A 19,211-nucleotide genomic window follows, 5' to 3' on the forward strand; every position below is an offset into this window, starting at 1 on the left:
TGTCTTTATATGTAGATCATCTAGTCCAATTTGGTCAATGTATATATGAGGAATCAGAAACCAGGAGAGGGGGATGTGACTTGCCAAAAGTCACAGTAAACTCCTAACTAAACCAGGACTACTTGTCAGGTTCTCCGATCCCCAGTCCCAGGCATTTTACTTATAGCCATCTTGGGATCTTGAGCAGTCCTGAGATTCTATGACTCTGTGACTCTATGGTTCTATAATTCCAAGACAAAGCAAACAATTCCAGTGCTCCAGGCAGCCTCAGCACAAGAAAAGAACATGGTCTAGACTGAAGTACCAACTAAATCATCTCCTTTCAAATTATCACTGACACCATCATGGATTCAAGCACCGCACACAGTCCGGTGTTTCTGGTATTTCCTCCAGAAATCACTGCTTCAGAATATGAGTCCACAGAACTTTCAGCCACGACCTTTTCAACTCAAAGCCCCTTGCAAAAATTATTTGCTACAAAAATGAAAATCTTAGGGGTAAGTAAGACTTGCCCCTATGTATATTTTACTGAGGCAGGGGAAAGGCTAGGGAAATTATCTGTTGGCACATGTTTGAAGGTAGGAGCCTATTCCAATTCTTCTTTAAGACAATGTGAATATAGAGTGTTGGTGGGCCATTTGAGAGAGGATATTTGAGAAGAACGAATCATGTGGGTCTGGACTTGACAAAAAATGCTATCATTTAGGACTCACCTACTTAAAAAGTGATAGTTGCTATGGCAGTAAATGAGATTACTCAGACTGAGAAGGTGGACTGAGAAGAAGAGAGCAGAGCACAGACTCACACGTTTTTGTATATTGTATACCTTCCATTTTTGTATATTGTCCTCATTAGTCTTTCCCAGCACTTGTCAAACCACTGCTTGGTGTCACAGTGCATCACATGAGTGGCTCAGAGAGGGAGAGAGAAAAAAAAAACCCCGAAGAGATGGAGAGCCCTCTGGGCCTGAGAGTGTGACAATACCTCAACAGGCTCAGAGAATTGGCCATCTCCAGGCAGGGCTCCTCACAGTCCAATTCTGCTTGAGGCCAGCCTGGTATACTCATTTAGAATTCAGTGTTTCTCAAACATTCACATTTATGGGCTAAAGAACTGAAGAACTTATGAAGACACAGGTTTCCCAGCCTCACCTGGAGACTGTTCAGTAAGTATGGGATAGGGCCTGATAGTTCGCATTTCTAGCTCCCAAGTGATCCTGATGTTGCCAATCCATGGACCACATTTTCAGGAGCACTGATTTAGATCATTTTACCTATCACCAAATACCAGATAGAGGAATTAAGAAAGTACCCAGGAGCATCATAAAGGGACTTCTATTATTCTTCCCCTAATTACCAAAGAGAGTAATTGCCAAATCCTTTTGACCAAAAGAAGATATTCTAAACAGAAGGGAAACTATCACTTTGCTTTTCCTCACCATGACTTTTTCCTCTATTTGCAGACTATCCAGATCCTGTTTGGAATTATGACCTTTTCTTTTGGAGTTATCTTCCTTTTCACCTTGTTAAAACCATATCCAAGGTTTCCCTTTATATTTCTTTCAGGATATCCATTCTGGGGCTCTGTTTTGGTGAGTATAGTCAATCAAGTTCAATTTGAAGCCATGCCAACCAGGATGTTAGGGAATTCTTCGCAATGAAATAAGCTAGATCCAGTTGTATGACATGCTTTCAAAAGTACAAAAAACTAACCTTGTTGAAATTATTTCCCCATTAGTTCATCACAGTCACTGATATTCCATCATTAGGTCTTGAAGTTCCTTTGGGAATACTTCTTTTGAGGCTTGCAGTTGTTTATTTGGCTATTCATTCATTTGAAATTAGTTACTATTTATTATAAGCCAGATACACAGAGAAAGGCAATGGGCCTCTCCCCCAAAGAACTCTCAGTCTAGCAAGAAAACATGTAAACAGATCACTTCAAGTCAGTGTGATAAATGTTATCACAGAGGTGCAGGAAATGCTTATGTAAGCAGAGATGAAGGAGCAATTTATTCTTTACAGAAGTGAAGTGGGAAGGGTTTCTCAGATATACCTTTTGAGCTGCAGAGAGGTATTTATTAAACCCAATGTAGTCACAATCAATAAACATTAACTTAGGACCTAATTTAGTGCCAGAGAATGGGCAGAGCAATGGCTTCAGGGAAAAGAAAGCAGTGCCTGAGCTCAAGGTCTCAGTTGAGTGAGGAGTCAGACAATTAACACAGGGTGTGATGAGGCAGAATAAACACAGGGGCTGCCTCCATAGGAAAGGCATCAACAAAACAGAGGGGACAACGCCCAGAGACATTTCCAGCTTGACCAAGTTTTAAAGGGTGAATGGTTAATCAGGTGAGGACACACACACAGAAGATGGGAGCTGGGATACCCAAGTGTAAGGATTAGGGATGTCTTGTTGCATGCCAAGAGAGAAATATGAGCAAAGGCTGAAGGTATGGGAGAGCATTTTCTATTATGTGAACTATAAGAGTTCAGCACAGGGAGTGAGGGTGGAGAGATGAGGCTGGAAAATACCCATGAAGGGGCTGGAAATTTAAACATGGATGTGCTGTAATCAGATTTGAAATTTCCACTAGACAACAATGCTACCACGTGTGACCCACTTCCAAGAAAAATCTTGGAGATTTTTAAGAACTACCAGCACATTCACTGCAACCCCACCTTATGTTCCCATCCAAGAGAACACACTGGATTGCAGTAAGATGGAATCCAATCTTAATGATTATAAACTGACTTGAAATCCCTTTGTCATGAGATCAAAGCTGAGTCCACAATAGCTATAAAAAGAACATGGATGAGTAAACCAAAGCCCTGTACGGTTAAAAAAAATGTTCATGTTCAAATAAATAGTTAGGGCTAAAGGAGATTTCCAGACCAGTGTTTTGTCCACTATTCCATTTGTGGAAAGTCATATAAAGCAACTCACCCTTCTCACTGCCCTGAGGAGTGTGTGAACTTAGAAGGCGGGCCTGTAAAAGAAATGCATAGAGGTCTATTCTGTAAGAACTCAACATCAGCTAAACATGGCCATCATTAACATATTTATTCCTCTTAACAGTTCATTAATTCTGGAGCCTTCCTAATTGCAGTGAAAAGAAAAACCACAGAAACTCTGGTGAGTTATATTCTTACTTTATTAAAAATATATTTTGTAGCCAGTCATGGTGGCTCATACCTGTAATCCCAGCACTTTGGGAGGCCAAGACGGGTGGATCATGAGGTCAGGAGTTCAAGACCAGCCTGGCCAACGTGGTGAAACCCCATCTCTACTAAAAATACAAAATTAGCCAGGTGTGGTGGCACACACCTGTAGTCCCAGCTACTCAGGAGGCTGAGGCAGGAGAATTGCTTGTACCTGGGAGGTGGAGGTTGCAATGAGCCGAGATCATGCCTGGGCAACGGAAAAGACTCCATCTCAAAAAAAAAAAAAACAAAAAAAAGTAATGAGTTACATTTTCACTATTTCCGCTTTATTAAAAATATATAACTTTCAAATAATTTATCCTGGCCTTGAAAAAAATTTGTAAAATCATTAGGTCACCATAATTCCACAAACTATCAAGTATTAATACCAATAAACAGCATTTGCTTCCTGTTTTCCTAGAATTATAACCCATTATGCCAGAGGAGAAAGTTTCTCTAGGTCATCTAGTTTAGCTCTTATTTTATGTATGAAGACACTGAGGCTTACAATCGTTAAATAGCTTGTCCAAATTCCCAGCCAATTAATGGTAGAATTATTTCAACATTCCAGTTACTTATTCATTCTTTTTTGTTTTCTGGGTATTTACGGCATACCAGGCACTTTGACAGGCACCACTTTGACTCATACGAAAGGCAAACTGTAGACAATCTAATTAAACCATAAACAGAATCTCAAAATAAAGAATACAGTGCTACTGAATGTAAAGTTATAGATAAATTATAAGAAGAATATTTTTACTTTACTCAAAGAATTGAAGACATAAGATATTACTATGCCAACAAAAGATTTTAGCAAAGGACTGAAAATTCTTAGTTTGTCATTTTAGGGAGAAATTAAAAATGGCAGAGAAGTGCAGCATTTAGTTAAACTTAGGAGTCTTAAAATAAAAATGTAAACAGACCATGACTTTCACCAGAAAATCAAAATGCAATTGTTACAGGCACACCCTTCCTCCCAACTGAATAAGAGTTAACTTAGGCATAGAATATGGGGAATGGAAAGGTTACTAAAAGTTCACAAGATCCCCTTATTGTGTAGATGAAGGCCTGAAGCCCAAAGATGTGAAGCAATTCGCATAGGATCACAGAGCTGCCTCGTGGCATTAAGATGCTGTGACTAAAATCCTGCTCTCCATTCTCCACACTCATTGCTTTGTTTGTAGTACAGGCTGGACCCCAGTCACACTGTTATGTTCTTATTCTATTTCAGATAATATTGAGCCGAATAATGAATTTTCTTAGTGCCCTGGGAGCAATAGCTGGAATCAGTCTCCTCACATTTGGTTTCATCCTAGATCAAAACTACATTTGTGGTTATTCTCACCAAAACAGTCAGTGTAAGGCTGTTACTGTCCTGTTCTTGGTAAGTATGTTGCATTTATAGAGTGATGAGTAAAGGGCTTAATAGAAAATATTTATGAGCACTCAATCAGCACCATTCAGATCATGTTGTGGATACACATGTATTTTCTTTTACTGACAAACATTTATGAAATCCATAATATTTGATAGACATTACACCAGGCATTGTGGAAGAGAAAAATAAACACATTATAACTCCCACCTTTAGGAATTCACAGGAGCACAAGAGATAAAACATACACAAATCAGTATGATACAAATATAAATCTAAAAAAAAAAGGTACAGGAGTATGGCTGTAGTTTATAGCCCTATATGTACATTAGAATCACAGTGGTGTGTTTTTACAGTTCTTGATTTGGTTTTAACAGGCTGAACTTCTGATAAAGCATGATAAGATTGAAAAGGGGCATTTATTTTAGCTGCCTCCAAAATACCACTAAGATTAGTGTAAAAGAATGTAAAAGGTTTGATCCACATGGAGAGAAAAAGAGAGTTACCAAACACACACAAAAATTGCTGAGGAAATTGAAAACCCACCATCTAAGGCAAAGCGGGGGGAAGTCATATTAGAAGATATTTCTTACAGCAGAGCCTAAGAAATACTTAATATTTGAATGCACCAGGTCCACAGAAAGCAGGACTAAAGAGCAGAAAATAGGAAGACTGATTTTGGTAATGGTTAAGTATGGCTATGTGGATTAACTCTTCTCTGAAAACAGAAGTCTTTTTATTAAAAAACAAAACAACCTTAAAGACATTAAAAAGCTGAAAGGTCAGCTGGAACTACTAGATCAATTTTTAGATGAAAGCCTGCAACCTGAAATTTACAAGTGGAACTCTGAAGAGCATGAAAGCTACTTATGCCTTCAGACCCATTTGCCAGTGATGCTTATTTGGAATCCAATCCCTGGCCCATGTGGACTGAAAGAGAAAGAAGTCAAGGTTTCACATCCACTCAAAGTATAAAGACTTAAGAGAGATTTTCTCCATATTAAACTAGGTCTTTGATAGGCTACTACGCTCTTCAGGTAAGGGCAAAAAGATATACAAAGTACCCTGCCCCAAAATAGCAAAGTCGCTGAAAAAAGTTTAAAAAGGAAAAGTATTTGAGAAGTGTGGCCACAGGCCAAACAAACCCCTTGACAACCTCCTTGCACGCCCCAATCCCCACTGACCTTTGCTAGGCATAAACTGGATAAGGCAAGAATGCTTTACCTGAATTTGGTCTTGGTATGTGGTGCCCCTGGTACCTGGCAGAAGCAAAACCGAAGTCTATCTAGGAGAAAAACATTCATTAATCTTAATAAATTCCCATCAAATTTTCCATTGAAAATTAACAGTAAGCACTCAAAAGAGGCATAAAAAGAAATAAGACAATGCGAATAACAACTAATAGAAACAGAACATAGCAAAAAAAAAATCACCTGTAAATTTCTGATACTAAGTATATTAGAAGAGATTTTAAAACCACAATATTTATCATGTTTTAAGAAATAAATGAGGGGGGAGGAGCCAAGATGGCCAAATAGGAACAGCTCCGGTCTACAGCTCCCAGCGTGAGCGACACAGAAGACGGGTGATTTCTGCATTTCCATCTGAGGTACCGGGTTCATCTCACTAGGGAGTGCCAGACAGTGGGTGCAGGTCAGTGGGTGCGTGCACCCTGCGCGAGCCGAAGCAGGGCGAGGCATTGCCTCACTTGGGAAGCGCAAGGGGTCAGGGAGTTCCCTTTCTGAGTCAAAGAAAGGGGTGACGGACGGCACCTGGAAAATCGGGTCACTCCCACCCGAATACTGCGCTTTCCCGACGGGCTTAAAAAACGGCGCACCACGAGATTATATCCCGCACCTGGCTCGGAGGGTCCTACGCCCATGGAGTCTCACCGATTGCTAGCACAGCAGTCTGAGATCAAACTGCAAGGCGGCAGCAAGGCTGGGGGAGGGGCGCCCGCCATTGCCCAGGCTTGCTTAGGTATACAAAGCAGCCCGGAAGCTCCAACTGGGTGGAGCCCACCACAGCTCAAGGAGGCCTGCCTGCCTCTGTAGGCTCCACCTCTGGGGGCAGGGCACAGACAAACAAAAAGACAGCAGTAACCTCTGCAGACTTAAATGTCCCTGTCTGACAGCTTTGAAGAGAGCAGTGGTTCTCCCAGCTGGAGATCTGAGAATGGGCAGACTGCCTCCTCAAGTGGGTCCCTGACCCCTCACCCCCGAGCAGCCTAACTGGGAGGCACTCCCCAGCAGGGGCACACTGACACCTCACACGGCAGGGTACTCCAACAGACCTGCAGCTGAGGGTACTCTCTGTTAGAAGGAAAACTAATAAACAGAAAGGACATCCACACCAAAAACCCATCTGTACATCACCATCATCAAAGACCAAAAGTAGATAAAACCACAAAGATGGGGAAAAAACAGAACAGAAAAACTGGAAACTCTAAAAAGCAGAGTGCCTCTCCTCCTCCAAAGGAATGCAGTTCCTCACCAGCAACGGAACAAAGCTGGATGGAGGATGACTTTGACGAGCTGAGAGAAGGAGGCTTCAGATGATCAAATTACTCTGAGCTACGGGAGGACATTCAAACCAAAGGCAAAGAAGTTGAAAACTTTGAAAAAAGTTTAGAAGAATGTATAACTAGAATAACCAATACAGAGAAGTGCTTAAAGGAGCTGATGGAGCTGAAAACCAAGGCTCGAGAACTACGTGAAGAATGCAGAAGCCTCAGGAGCTGATGCGATCAACTGGAAGAAAGGGTATCAGCGATGGAAGATGAAATGAATGAAATGAAGCGAGAAGGGAAATTTAGAGAAAAAAGAATAAAAAGAAATGAGCAAAGCCTCCAAGAAATATGGGACTATGTGAAAAGACTAAATCTACGTCTGATTGGTGTACCTGAAAGTGATGGGGAGAATGGAACCAAGTTGGAAAACACTCTGCAGAATATTATCCAGGAGAACTTCCCCAATCTAGCAAGGCAGGCCAACGTTCAGATTCAGGAAATACAGAGAACACCACAAAGATACTCCTCGAGAACAGCAACTCCAAGACACATAATTGTCAGATTCACCAAAGTTGAAATGAAGGAAAAAATGTTAAGGGCAGCCAGAGAGAAAGGTTGGGTTACCCTCAAAGGGAAGCTCATCAGACTAACAGCGGATCTCTCGGCAGAAACTCTACAAGCCAGAAGAGAGTGGGGGCCAATATTCAACATTCTGAAAGAAAAGAATTTTCAACCCAGAATTTCATATCCAGCCAAACTAAGCTTCATAAGTGAAGGAGAAATAAAATACTTTACAGACAAGCAAATGCTGAGAGATTTTGTCACCACCAGGCCTGCCTTACAAGAGCTCCTGAAGGAAGCACTAAACATGGAAAGGAACAACTGGTACCAGCCGCTGCAAAATCATGCCAAAATGTAAAGACCATCGAGACTAGGAAGAAACTGCATCAACTAACGAGCAAAATAACCAGCTAACATCATAATGACAGGATCAAATTCACACATAACAATATTAACTTTAAATGTAAATGGACTAAATGCTCCAATTAAAAGACACAGACTGGCAAATTGGATAAAGAGCCCAGACCCATCAGTGTGCTGTATTCAGGAAACGCATCTCACATGCAGAGACACACATAGGCACAAAATAAAAGGATGGAGGAAGTTCTACCAAGCAAATGGAAAACAAAAAAAGGCAGGGGTTGCAATCCTAGTCTCTGATAAAACAGACTTTAAACCAACAAAGATCAAAAGAGACAAAGAAGGCCATTACATAATGGTAAAGGGATCAATTCAACAAGAAGAGCTAACTATCCTAAATATATATGCACCCAATACAGGAGCACAAAGATTCATAAAGCAAGTCCTGAGTGACCTACAAAGAGACTTACACTCCCACACATTAATAATGGGAGACTTTAACACCCCACTGTCAACATTAGACAGATCAACGAGACAGAAAGTCAACAAGGATACCCAGGAATTGAACTCAGCTCTGCACCAAGCAGACCTAATAGACATCTACAGAACTCTCCACCCCAAATCAACAGAATATACTTTTTTTTCAGCACCACACCACACCTATTCCAAAATTGACCACATACTGGGAAGTAAAGCTCTCCTCAGCAAATGTTAAAGAACAGAAATTATAACAAACTATCTCTCAGACCACAGTGCAATCAAACTAGAATCTCACTCAAAACTGCTCAACTACATGGAAACTGAACAACCTGCTCCTGAATGACTACTGGGTACATAACGAAATGAAGGCAGAAATAAAGATGTTCTTTGAAACCAATGAAAACAAAGACACAACATATCAGAATCTCTGGGACGCATTCAAAGCAGGATGTAGAGGGAAATTTAAAGCACTAAATGCCCACAAGAGAAAGCAGGAAAGATCCAAAATTGACACCCTAACATCACAATTAAAAGAACTAGACAAGCAAGAGCAAACACATTCAAAAGCTAGCAGAAGGCAAGAAATAACTAAAATCAGAGCAGAACTGAAGGAAATAGAGACACAAAAAACCCTTCAAAAAATTAATGAATCCAGGAGCTGGTTTTTTGAAAGGATCAACAAAATTGATAGACTGCTAGCAAGACTAATAAAGAAAAAAAGAGAGAAGAATCAAATAGACGCAATAAAAAATGATAAAGGGGATGTCACCACCGATCCCACAGAAATACAAACGACCATCAGAGAATACTACAAACACCTCTACGCAAATAAACTGGAAAATCTAGAAGAAATGGATAAATTCCTCGACACATACACTGTCCCAAGACTAAACCAGGAAGAAGTTGAATCTCTGCATAGACCAATAACAGGAGCTGAAATTGTGGCAATAATCAATAGCTTACCAACCAAAAAGAGTCCAGGACCAGATGGATTCACAGCTGAATTCTACCAGAGGTACAAGGAGGAACTGGTACCATTCCTTCTGAAACTATTCCAATCAATAGAAAAAGAGGGAATCCTCCCTAACTCATTTTATGAGGACAGCATCATCCTGATACCAAAGCTGGGCAGAGACACAACCAAAAAAGAGAATTTTAGACCAATATCCTTGATGAACATTGATGCGAAAATCCTCAATTAAATACTGGCAAACCGAATCCAGCAGCACATCAAAAAGCTTATCCACCATGATCAAGTGGGCTTCATCCCTGGGATGCAAGGCTGGTTCAATATACACAAATCAATAAATGTAATCCAGCATATAAACAGAGCCAAAGACAAAAACCACATGATTATCTCAATAGATGCAGAAAAAGCCTTTGACAAAATTCAACAACCCTGCATGCTAAAAACTGTCGATAAATTAGGGATTGATGGGACGTATTTCAAAATAATAAGAGCTATCTATGACAAACCCACAGCCAATATCATACTGAATGGGCAAAAACTGGAAGCATTCCCTTTGAAAACTGGCACAAGACAGGGATGCCCTCTCTCACCACTCCTATTCAACATAGTGTTGGAAGTTCTGGCCAGGGCAATTAGGCAGGAGAAGGACATAAAGGGTATTCAATTAGGAAAAGAGGAAGTCAAATTGTCCCTGTTTGCAGATGACATGATTGTATATCTAGAAAACCCCATTGTCTCAGCCCAAAATCTCCTGAAGCTGATCAGCAACTTCAGCAAAGTCTCAGGATACAAAATCAATGTACAAAAATCACAAGCATTCTTATACACCAACAACAGACAAACAGAGAGCCAAATCATGAGTGAACTCCCATTCACAATTGCTTCAAAGAGAATAAAATACCTAGGAATCCAACTTACAAGGGATGTGAAGGACCTCTTCAAGGAGCACTACAAACCACTGCTCAAGGAAATAAAAGAGGATACAAACAAATGGAAGAACATTCCATGCTCATGGGTAGGAAGAATCAATATCGTGAAAATGGCCATACTGCCCAAGGTAATTTACAGATTCAATGCCATCCCCATCAAGCTACCAATGACTTTCTTCACAGAATTGGAAAAAACTACTTTAAAGTTCATATGGAACCAAAAGAGAGCCCACATCGCCAAGTCAATCCGAAGCCAAAAGAACAAAACTGGAGGCATCACACTACCTGACTTCAAACTATACTACAAGGCTACAGTAACCAAAACAGCATGGTACTGGTACCAAAACAGAGATATAGATCAATGGAACAGAACAGAGCCCTCAGAAATAATGCCGCATATCTACAACTATCTGATCTTTGACAAACCTGAGAAAAACAAGCAATGGGGAAAGGATTCCCTATTTAATAAATGGTGCTGGGAAAACTGGCTAGCCATATGTAGAAAGCTGAAACTGGATCCCTTCCTTACACCTTATACAAAAATCAATTCAAGATGGATTAAAGACTTAAACGTTAGACCTAAAACCATAAAAACCCTAGAAGAAAACCTAGGCAATACCATTCAGGACATAGGCATGGGCAAGGACTTCATGTCTAAAACACCAAAAGCAATGGCAACGAAAGACAAAATTGACAAATGGGATCTAATTAAACTAAAGAGCTTCTGCACAGCAAAAGAAACTACCATCAGAGTGAACAGGCAACCTACAAAATGGGAGAAAATTTTTGCAACCTACTCATCTGACAAAGGGCTAATACCTAGAATCTACAATGAACTCAAACAAATTTGCAAGAAAAAAACAAACAACCCCATCAAAAAGTGGGCGAAGGACATGAACAGACACTTCTCAAAAGAAGACATTTATGCAGCCAAAAAACACATGAAAAAATGCTCACCATCACTGGCCATCAGAGAAATGCAAATCAAAACCACAATGAGATACCATCTCACACCAGTTAGAATGGCAATCATTAAAAAGTCAGGAAACAACAGGTGCTGGAGAGGATGTGGAGAAATAGGAACACTTTTACACTGTTGGTGGGACTGTAAACTAGTTCAACCATTGTGGAAGTCAGTGTGGCGATTCCTCAGGGATCTAGAACTGGAAATACCATTTGACCCAGCCATCCCATTACTGGGTATATACCCAAAGGACTATAAATCATGCTGCTATAAAGACACATGCACACGTATGTTTATTGCGGCATTATTCACAATAGCAAAGACTTGGAACCAACCCAAATGTCCAACAATGATAGACTGGATTAAGAAAATGTGGCACATATACACCATGGAATACTATGCAGCCATTAAAAATGATGAGTTCATGTCCTTTGTAGGGACATGGATGAAATTGGAAATCATCATTCTCAGTAAACTATCGCAAGAACAAAAAACCAAACACCGCATATTCTCACTCATAGGTGGGAATTGAACAATGAGATCACATGGACACAGGAAGGGGAATATCACACTCTGGGAACTGTTGTGGGGTGGGGGAGGGGGGAGGGATAGCATCGGGAGATATACCTAATGCTAGATGACGAGTTAGTGGGTGCCGCGCATCAGCATGGCACATGTATACATATGTAACTAACCTGCACAATGTGCACATGTACCCTAAAACTTAAAGTATAATAAAAAAAAAAAAAGAAAAAGACCATTAAAAAAAAAAGAAAGGAGATAAGCCAATAGTTTTCCAAGCTGACTTAGAAACTCGACAAAAAAAATGGGTATCTCCTTACTGTTTGTCAGCATAACCTAACCTACCTTCTCTTATTATCTGTCAGTCTGAAATACCCCTCAATAATAAAAATGTCAAGACTTGAAAAAAAAAAAAAAAGAAAGAAATGATAAACTTTAAAATACCTCAGGGAATATAAAATAAAAGAAAGTGAACTAGAAGATTTTCTGTGTAAAACTATTATGTACCCATAAAAATAGAAAATTAAAAAATTTTAAATTTTAAAAAAAGATGGTCCCAGTAAATGAGTTTAAAAAACAAAACACAACTGCATTCTGTTTACAAGAAACAGCTACACTAGTAACCAACAAATAGATTTAAGGCAAGAAGCATTGCTAAACGTATAATAGGGGACTTTCTATAATAAAAGGGTCGATTCACAAGAGAAATATTACATTTCTAGGTTTGAATGCTCCTAATAACAACTCAAAGCCAAAAGGAAAAGCTAACTCAGCTGAATGAGTAGAGAAAGCTAAAATCATCATAAGAAATTTTAGCACACATTTCTCAGCAACTGAAAGAATATGTAGACAGACCATAAAATTATAGAATTTTGAATACAATTGATAAAATTGACCTAAATGTCATATATAGAATGAACACTACACCAAATAACTACAATTATAATACTGTCAACTGACATTTTTAATTGACAGATAAAATTATATGTATTTATCATGTATAACATATTTTGAAGTACATATATGCATTGTGGAATGTTTAAATCTAGCTAATTAACAAAGGCATTACCTCCCATAGTTATCACTTTTGCAGTGAGAACACTTAACATTCACTATCTTTGCACTTTTAAGAATACAATAGCCATCATTCTCAGCAAACTAACACAGGAACAGAAAACCAAACACCTCATGTTCTCACTCATAAGTGAGAGTTGAACAATGAGAAGACATGGACACAGGGAAGGGAATATCACACACCAAGGCCTGTTGTGGGGTAGTGGGACAAGGGGAGGGAGAGCTTTAGAACAAATACCTAATGCGTGTGGGGCTTAAAACCTCGATGACAGGTTGATAAGTGCAGCAAACCACCATTGCACATGTATACCTGTGTAACCTGCACGTCCTGCACATGTATCCCAGAACTTAAAGTAAAATAATAATAAAAAAAGAATACAATATACTGTCATTAACTATGGGCACCCCGCTGTACAACAGATCTCTTGAACTTATTCCTCCTATCTAACTAACTGATGGAAGTGATAAGACAATAGAATTACATCTTTAAAGTGCTCAAACAAAATAATGCCAACCCAGAATTCTAGGCCTGGTGAAAATGTTCTTCAAAAATGAAAGTGAAATAGCCAGGCGCAGTGGCTCAGGCCTGTAATCCCAGGACTTTGGGAGGCCAAGGTGGGCAGATCACTTGAGGTCAGGAGTTTGAGACCAGGCTGGCCAACATGGTGAAACACCATCTCTACTAAAAATACAAAAATTAGCAGGGCATGGTGGTGGGCAGCTTTAATCCCAGCTACTCGGGAAGCTGAGGCAGGAGAATCACTTGAACCTGGGAGGCGGAAGTTGAAGTGAGCCGGGACTGCGCCACTGCACTCCAGCCTGGGCAACAGAGCAAGACTCCATCTCAAAAACAACAACAACAACAAAAACACAATGAAAGTGAAATAAAAACAACTGAAAAAATTGACAGATTTCACTTAGAACATTTTCAAGAATTAGCCATGTGCTGAGCCTACAAGCCTCAACAAAATTCAAAGGATTAAAATCATACACAGTATATTGTCTGAAAACAATGGAATTGAATTAAACGTCAATTTTAAAAAGGCAAAAAAAAAATCCCCAAAACTGTTTTGAAATTCTAAGTTATACAAAGCTCAAAGAATTTACAATAGACATAAAAAAATTAAAGACAAAATAATAGAAATATTTATATAAATTGATTACAACTAAAGTGTGCTTAGAGGAAACTTTACGACCTCAAAGGCAAGTATCAGGAAGGAAAATAGACTAAAAAGTAAATTATCTAAATATTCATACCAAGAAATTAGATTAAAAAATTAAATTTAAAGAAAACGAAAGAATTGAGATATAGTATTCTATAATAGACATAACAAAGAATAGAGATAAAAACTAATGAAATACAACACAAACAATAGATAAGATAAAATAAAGCTAAAATATGGATGTTTGAAAAACTAATAAAATTGGTAAACCCCTAGATATTTAAAAAGAAAAAAGAGAAAACACAAACTATCATTATCAGAAATGAAGGTGTATCACTATCAATACAATAGCCAAGAATATATGAGGAAATTATTAACATAAAAATTATTTGATGCGTTAGATGATTGTTTCCTTATAAAAACCTACCTACCAAAACTATGCAAAACCACCTGCCATGACTAACACAGGAAAAAATGTATATATCTGATTGGGCTTATATCTAATAAAAAATCAAATACATAATTTAAAACTTTCTCTCAAAAAAGAAAAAGCAAAGCCTTGCAGGAGCAGACTAATTTCTTCTAAACATTTAGAAAAGAAACAACACCAAACTGAATACTTTCAGTTCACTTCCCAACTCACGAGTATTCATGTGAGGCTGTCACAAGTTTGACATGAAAACATAAGGACATTATAAAATATTTAAAAATTACGGGTAACTCTATCTTGTAAACTTTGTGAAGAAATCTGAAATAAAATATTAACAAAATCAAATTCAGCACAATATATGATAATATACCGTGGCCAAGTCAGTGGATACCAGAAGTACACAATTGATTTCACATTCAAACATCAATCAGTGATACACCTAAATGTGAAATCCTAAACTATAAAGCTTGAGTGGGTGGGCCGCAGGGAACTTAGGAGAATATCTTCACGACCATGGGAGTAGACAAAGCTTTCTTAGATAAAACATAAAAGGGACTAAATACAGGGGAAAAATAAAATAAAATGGACTACCAAAGCACAGAAAGGGAGAAAATTTCCTCTCTCTCTATATCTCTCTCTCACACAAAAGACCCACATGCAGAATATATTAAGCACTGCTGAAAATCAATAATAAAAAGGCCAAAAAAAGATTAAGACTTGAGCAAGCAGTTCACAAAGAAAGATAGATAAATGGCTAGTGAGCATGTGAGAACGTGCTCAACATTATTAATCATCAGATAAATGCAAATTAAAATCACAATAAGACACTACTCCACACACACCAGAATCATTTTAATTAAAAGGACCACCAATACCGGGTGTTGGAAGGAATGTGAAGCAACTGGAACTCTCATACCCTTTTGATGGAAATGGGAAACGGAAAATGGTTCAACCACCTTGGAAAACCATTGGGTGGTTTTTTAAAAAGTTAATCATACACCTACTTTATGTCTCATGATATAGACAAAAATGTTTATAGCAGTCCTATTCATTATAGTTAAACTGATAAGGAATTCAAATTTCTATCAACAACAAAATGGCTAAAAAAAGGTAATTATTCAAATAATAGAATACTTCTCAGCAATATAAAAGAACAACCTACTGACACAGAGGAGCATGAATGAATTTCAATTTATTATACTGAGGCAAACGATTTCAGATAAAAAATAAACAGGCAAATTTAACACATGATGCTAGAAATCAGAAGGGTGGTTGACTCTCAATAGGGTGGGAGGATTGATTGGGAAGGGACACAAGAGAACCTACTGGGGTGATAAAAATGTGATATATCTTGACGTGGAAAGAAAAAGAGATAAAAGACATTTCTTCTTTTTTTTTTTTTGAGATGAAATCTCACTCTGTTGCCCAGGCTGGTGTGCAGTGATGTGATCTCGGCTTACTGCAACTTCCATCTCCCAGGTTCAAGTGATTCTCCTGTCTCAGCCTCCCGAGTAGCTGAGATTACAGGCTCATGCTGCCATGCCCAGCTAATTTTTTGTATTTTAGTAAAGATGGGGTTTCAGCATGTTGCCCAGGCTGGTCTCAAACTCCTGAGCTCAGGCAATCCACCAGCCTCGGCCTCCCAAAGTGCTAGGATTACAGGCATGAGCTGGCGCAACCAGCCAAAATACACTTCTTTATATATAAACTTTGATATAGTTAAAAATGGAAAATATAGTTTTAAAGCAGATAACAGCAACATTTTCATGTGTTTATATACAGAGTGCATATAACTGACAAGAAGTCAAGAAAAAATTTTCTTTTTAAAAGATAAAGAATATGAGGAAAGAATTTACAAAAAGGAAACTACAATGGCCAAACATACAATAATGCTCCAATTCACTAATAGTCAGGGAAATGTCAATTAATTTAACAATGAACTAATATTTACATCACTAGACTGGCAAAAATTAATGAGTTATAATTTATGGCTGGTATTTATCACTGGTGAAAACAATGTTCTTGTATATCAGGACTAGAAGTGTGCAATGTCACTGCCATTTTGGGAAGCAAGGATACAACATTTACCTACCTGAATGATAAACAGACCTTTTAACTCAGATGTCTATCTCTACAGCAATTAAACCACCTATATATAAGGTATATGTACAACAATGCTATTGCAGCATTGTTCAGAGGGGTAAAACAAACAAACAAAAAAACACAGAAAAAAAGAGGAAATCAATCAGTTCCTGTCACAAAAGAATAAATGAATGATGACAAACTACACCATGAAATATTATGTGGCCATTAAAAACCATGTGGCTCTAAAATAGCTCTTCAATCTATAGTTAAAATATAGTAGACAAATAAGGCTTCAGGAGAGGATGTTAACCATATTAACCTTTGCAACCTAAGTATAAAGTAAAGCTCTCAGAAGACTGCAAACTTTAACTGGTAAGTGCAGGTCTGCAGCCTCTGGGCTACTGACAAGATGTGTATCTCTATTTGTGCTCATAGTTGCCAAAATACAAAATATTTTGAAGGTCTTTTGCTGTGATTGAAAAAAACACAGGTGGGGCCGGGCCATGGTGGCTCATGCCTGTAATCCCAGCACTTTGGGAGGCCGAGGTGGGCAGATCACCTGAGGTCAGGAGTTCAGCGCTCCCAACATGGTGAAACCCCGTCTCTACTAAAAACACAAAAACTAGCCGGGTTTGGTGGTGGGCGCCTGTAATCCCAGCTACTCGGGAGGCTGAGGCAGGAGAATCGCTTGAACCTGGGAGTTGGAGGTTGCAGTGAGCCGAGATCCTGCCATTGTACTCCAGCCTGGCTGATAAGAGTGAAACTCCGTCTCAAAAAAAAAAAAAAAAGACAAAAAAGAAACCAAAAAAACGGTGGAACTACTAGCCTATGCTTCTTATGTCTCTTTCGCTTTCTCTTTTACTAAGCCAATAGTTTTCTTTTTTCCCTCTTTTTCTTTTCTATTTTTAGTTCTTTTTCCTGTTTCTTCACCTTCTTTCTTTCCCCTTCATTAGACCACCTTTTATATATGCATTTCTTTGCATTTTATGCATTTATAAAATGGACTATTTCCTACATATATAAATCAAAAATGTATTTTTATATGCCTTTCTCTAAAAAGATAATATGCTATGCTATGCTATGCTATGCTATCCCATGCTATGCTATGCTATGCTCTGCTATCTTATGTTATGCTATGCTATCCTATGCTATGCTAGCTATCCTATGCTATGCTAGCTATCCTATCCTATGCTATGCTATGCTATCCTATGCTATGCTATGCTATCCTATGCTATGTTAGCTATCCTATGCTATGCTATCCTATGCTATGCTATGCTATGCTATCCTATGCTATGCTATGCTATGCTATCCTATGCTATCCTATGTTATGCTATGCTATGCTATCCTATGCTATGCTATCCTATGCTATGCTATGCTATCCTATGCTATGCTATGCTATCCTATCCTATGCTATGCTATCCTATGGTATCCTATGCTATGCTATGCTATGCTATGCTATCCTATGCTGTGCTATGCTGTGCTATGCTATGCTCTGCTATCTTATGCTATGCTATGCTATCCTATGCTATGCTAGCTATCCTATGCTATGTTAGCTATCCTATGCTATGCTATCCTATGCTATGCTATGCTATGCTATCCTATGCTATGCTATGCTATGCTATCCTATGCTATCCTATGTTATGCTATGCTATGCTATCCTATGCTATGCTATCCTATGCTATGCTATGCTATCCTATGCTATGCTATGCTATCCTATCCTATGCTATGCTATCCTATGGTATCCTATGCTATGCTATGCTATCCTATGCTGTGCTATGCTGTGCTATGCTGTGCTATGCTATGCTATGCTATGCTATGCTATGCTATGCTATGCTATGCAATGCAGTGCTATGCTATCCTATGCTGTGCTGTACTATGCTATGCTATCCTAGGCTATGCTATGCTATGCTATCCTATTCTATGCTATGCCATCCTATGCTTAAATAGATAGACACTCTCATAATCCTTCACTGATTTGATTCCTAAGCATCAGATACACTTGAGATATTTGGGGAAGCTTTTATTATCTGGGCATCACTATGTCATTATAATCAGGAAAACCGTTACTGTGCCAACATGATGACTCTTCATTTTTTTTTCTTCTTCTTCTATTACAGGGAATTTTGATTACATTGATGACTTTCAGCATTATTGAATTATTCATTTCTCTGCCCTTCTCAATTTTGGGGTGCCACTCAGAGGATTGTGATTGTGAACAATGTTGTTGACTAGCACTGTGGGAATAAAGATATGTTAAAATATTACTTAGCAATGACTTCTGCTTGTAAGGGAAAGCCAAAGGACACATAGAATCTTAAGGCTGGGAACTCTTTGAAGCAAAGGGGAGTGGCTCAAGTGAAGGGGTTCTGGGGACATTTTGACTGATAAAGCACATTCTGCCTCTTGGCAATGCCATCTGCACCTCTCCCCAAATCAAATGGTCACCTTGGTGTTGTCACCTCTGTTAGTCATGCATTATTTCAACTAAAGGACAGCAATGTGGTGTTGCAAAGATAGGAACCAAAGCCCAAGGTCTGGGGTGACCCAGTCATCTAACTTCTCTGGTTGATGACATCTCCTGTTGAT

At 38.8% G+C, this 19,211-nt stretch overlaps 1 protein-coding gene across 1 annotated transcript; it reads left to right on the top strand.

Annotated features, from left to right (window-relative positions):
- The first annotated feature begins 222 nt into the window (after positions 1–222).
- On the top strand, positions 223–18,886 carry MS4A5 (membrane spanning 4-domains A5). The gene is made up of 5 exons (XM_508460.7): positions 223–497; positions 1,463–1,591; positions 3,079–3,135; positions 4,435–4,587; positions 18,743–18,886. The coding sequence occupies exons 1-5, from the start codon at positions 345–347 to the stop codon at positions 18,851–18,853; spliced, it is 603 nt and encodes a 200-aa protein (XP_508460.1). The 5' UTR covers positions 223–344; the 3' UTR covers positions 18,854–18,886.
- The last annotated feature ends 325 nt before the right edge of the window (positions 18,887–19,211 follow it).

The sequence above is a fragment of the Pan troglodytes genome, chromosome 9 (assembly GCF_028858775.2).
Source record: "Pan troglodytes isolate AG18354 chromosome 9, NHGRI_mPanTro3-v2.0_pri, whole genome shotgun sequence".
NCBI lineage: Eukaryota > Metazoa > Chordata > Mammalia > Primates > Hominidae > Pan > Pan troglodytes.